This window comes from Ambystoma mexicanum, chromosome 5q (genome assembly GCF_040938575.1).
Source record: "Ambystoma mexicanum isolate Mex_15411 chromosome 5q, UKY_AmexF1_1, whole genome shotgun sequence".
Lineage (NCBI taxonomy): Eukaryota > Metazoa > Chordata > Amphibia > Caudata > Ambystomatidae > Ambystoma > Ambystoma mexicanum.
In genome coordinates this window covers 1,279,542,165-1,279,544,999 of record NC_090933.1, presented here as the reverse complement: position 1 = coordinate 1,279,544,999, position 2,835 = coordinate 1,279,542,165, and the positions used below count along the sequence as shown (strand labels likewise).

At 42.9% G+C, this 2,835-nt stretch overlaps 1 protein-coding gene across 1 annotated transcript; it reads right to left on the bottom strand.

Moving 5' to 3' along the window:
- Positions 1 to 749: 749 nt before the first annotated feature.
- Positions 750 to 1,799, bottom strand: LOC138498387 (uncharacterized). The gene has a single exon (XM_069622161.1). It carries the CDS (start codon positions 1,797 to 1,799, stop codon positions 750 to 752), a length of 1,050 nt encoding a protein of 349 aa, XP_069478262.1.
- Between the last annotated feature and the right edge of the window lie 1,036 nt (positions 1,800 to 2,835).

Below are 2,835 nucleotides of genomic sequence, written 5' to 3'. Positions count from 1 at the left end.
ACAATGTTCTCTGGCACAGTTGCTAACATGGGCACAATATTCTCTGGCACAGTTGCTAACATGGGCGTAATATACACTGGCACAATTGCTAACATGGGTGCAATATTCTCTGGCACAGTTGCTGACATGGGCACAATATTCACTGGAACAGTTGCTAACATGGGCACAATATTCTCTGGCACAGTTGCTAACATGGGCACAATATTCACTGGAACAGTTGCTAGCATGGGCACAATATTCACTGGCACAAATGCAAACATGGGCACAATGTTCTCTGGCACAGTTGCTAACATGGGCACAATATTCTCTGGCACAGTTGCTAACATGGGCGTAATATTCACTGGCACAATTGCTAACATGGGCGCAATATTCTCTGGCACAGTTGGTAACATGGCCACAATATTCACTGGAACAGTTGCTAACATGGGCACAATATTCTCTGGCACAGTTGCTAGCATGGGCACAATATTCACTGGAACAGTTGCTAACATGGGCACAATATTCTCTGGCACAGTTGCTAACATGGGCGCAATATTCACTGGAACAGTTGCTAACATGGGCACAATATTCTCTGGCACAGTTGCTAACGTGGGCACAATATTCTCTGGCACACTTGCTTACATAGGCTTTGTATTCCCTGACACAGTTGCTAACATGAGTGCAATATTCTCTGGCACAATCGCTAACATGGGCGCAATATTTTCTGGCACAGTTGCTAACATGGGCGCAATATTCTCTGGCACACTTGCTTACATAGGCTTTGTATTCCCTGACACAGTTGCTAGCATGAGTGCAATATTCTCTGGCACAATCGCTAACATGGGTGCAATATTCTCTGGCACAGTTGCTAACATGGGCACAATATTCTCTGACACAGTTGCTAACATGGGTGTAATATTCACTGGCACAGTTGCAAACATGGGCACAATGTTCTCTGGCACAGTTGCTAACATGGGCACAATATTCTCTGGCACAGTTGCTAACATGGGCGTAATATACACTGGCACAATTGCTAACATGGGTGCAATATTCTCTGGCACAGTTGCTAACATGGGCACAATATTCACTGGAACAGTTGCTAACATGGGCAGAATATTCTCTGGCACAGTTGCTAACATGGGCACAATATTCACTGGAACAGTTGCTAGCATGGGCACAATATTCACTGGCACAAATGCAAACATGGGCACAATGTTCTCTGGCACAGTTGCTAACATGGGCACAATATTCTCTGGCACAGTTGCTAACATGGGCGTAATATTCACTGGCACAATTGCTAACATGGGCGCAATATTCTCTGGCACAGTTGGTAACATGGCCACAATATTCACTGGAACAGTTGCTAACATGGGCACAATATTCTCTGGCACAGTTGCTAACATGGGCACAATATTCACTGGAACAGTTGCTAACATGGACACAATATTCTCTGGCACAGTTGCTAACATGGGCACAATATTCACTGGAACAGTTGCTAACGTGGGCACAATATTCTCTGGCACAGTTGCTAACATGGGCACAATATTCTCTGGCACAGTTGCTAACGTGGGCACAATATTCTCTGGCACATTTGCTAACATGGGCGTAATATTCACTGGCACAGTTGCTAACATGGGCACAATATTCTTTGTCACAATTTCTAACATAGGCACAGTATACTCTGGCCCAGTTGCTAACGTGGGCACAATATTCTCTGGCTCAATTGCTAACAAGGGTGCGTTGTACTCTGGCACCGTTACTGATATGAGCACATTAGGTGATATGATTAAGTGTGCGAACGTAGGCGCAGTAGCTGGCATCACAAACAATGCCAACATAAGACAGCAATGAGACTTTTAGTGGAGGCATAGAGTAAGACAGCAAGGGCACATAGAGCTCAGTATTTGTCTTTTCAGGGGTTGGCATCTGGTGCCAATGCAGTAATTATAATGCCACATTGGGAAGTTTGAGTGATCTTTTAGGGATTGTCATGGTGGGGTTGCAGAGGGTAGAGCGTAACCGCACGATGGAGGTGTTGTAGCAGGCTTCGCTGTTGTGGCTGCGAGGCTGTAGATTCTCAAGTGTTGTGTGACAGAGGTCACTGTAACACAAGTTATTTATCACTAGTGAATCTCGCCTAGTGTCAATATCTAACCTTTGGACATTCTGAAATCCGACAGACCATTAGTTTTGTTTAAGGTGGGGAAACACCTCTGGGTGCAGAGACAGAGAGGCATTATCCAAACCCCGTTTCTTTTGTCAATAAAACGTTATGGCTAAAACCATAAGTCTCTGTGTCCGTGTCTCATACCTGGTTCATCATACAACGTTATATGTTCTTTCACATCCAAGGGGAAGGGGCTGATGTGCACACTTGCTTTTTGTTAGGCGGAGACGCAGGGGAATATGGGAAGCTGTTCATGTAAAAAATACACCTCTACGAATGTGACTTATTCAAGTGAATAAAAAATTCAGTTCAATATGAGAATGTTTATCCTACTCAATGGGTCCCTTACTCATTTCAACATGCATTGAAGTTAGTAAGGTATGCATTGAGATGACTATAACATGTAGAGAAATGAGTATAACATGTACTGAAATGACTATGACATACATTGAAATTCAATGAATAAGACATGCATTGAAATAAATATGAAACCCATTGAAAGGAATATGATACGTTGAAGTGAATAGGACATGCATTGGATTGGATATGACACCCAGTGAAGTGAATATGACATAAAATGGAACAAATATGACACCCATTGAAATGAATATGACACACATTGAAGTGAATAAAACATGCATTGGAAAGAATGAGACATGCATTGAAATGAATATAACACCCATCGAAAT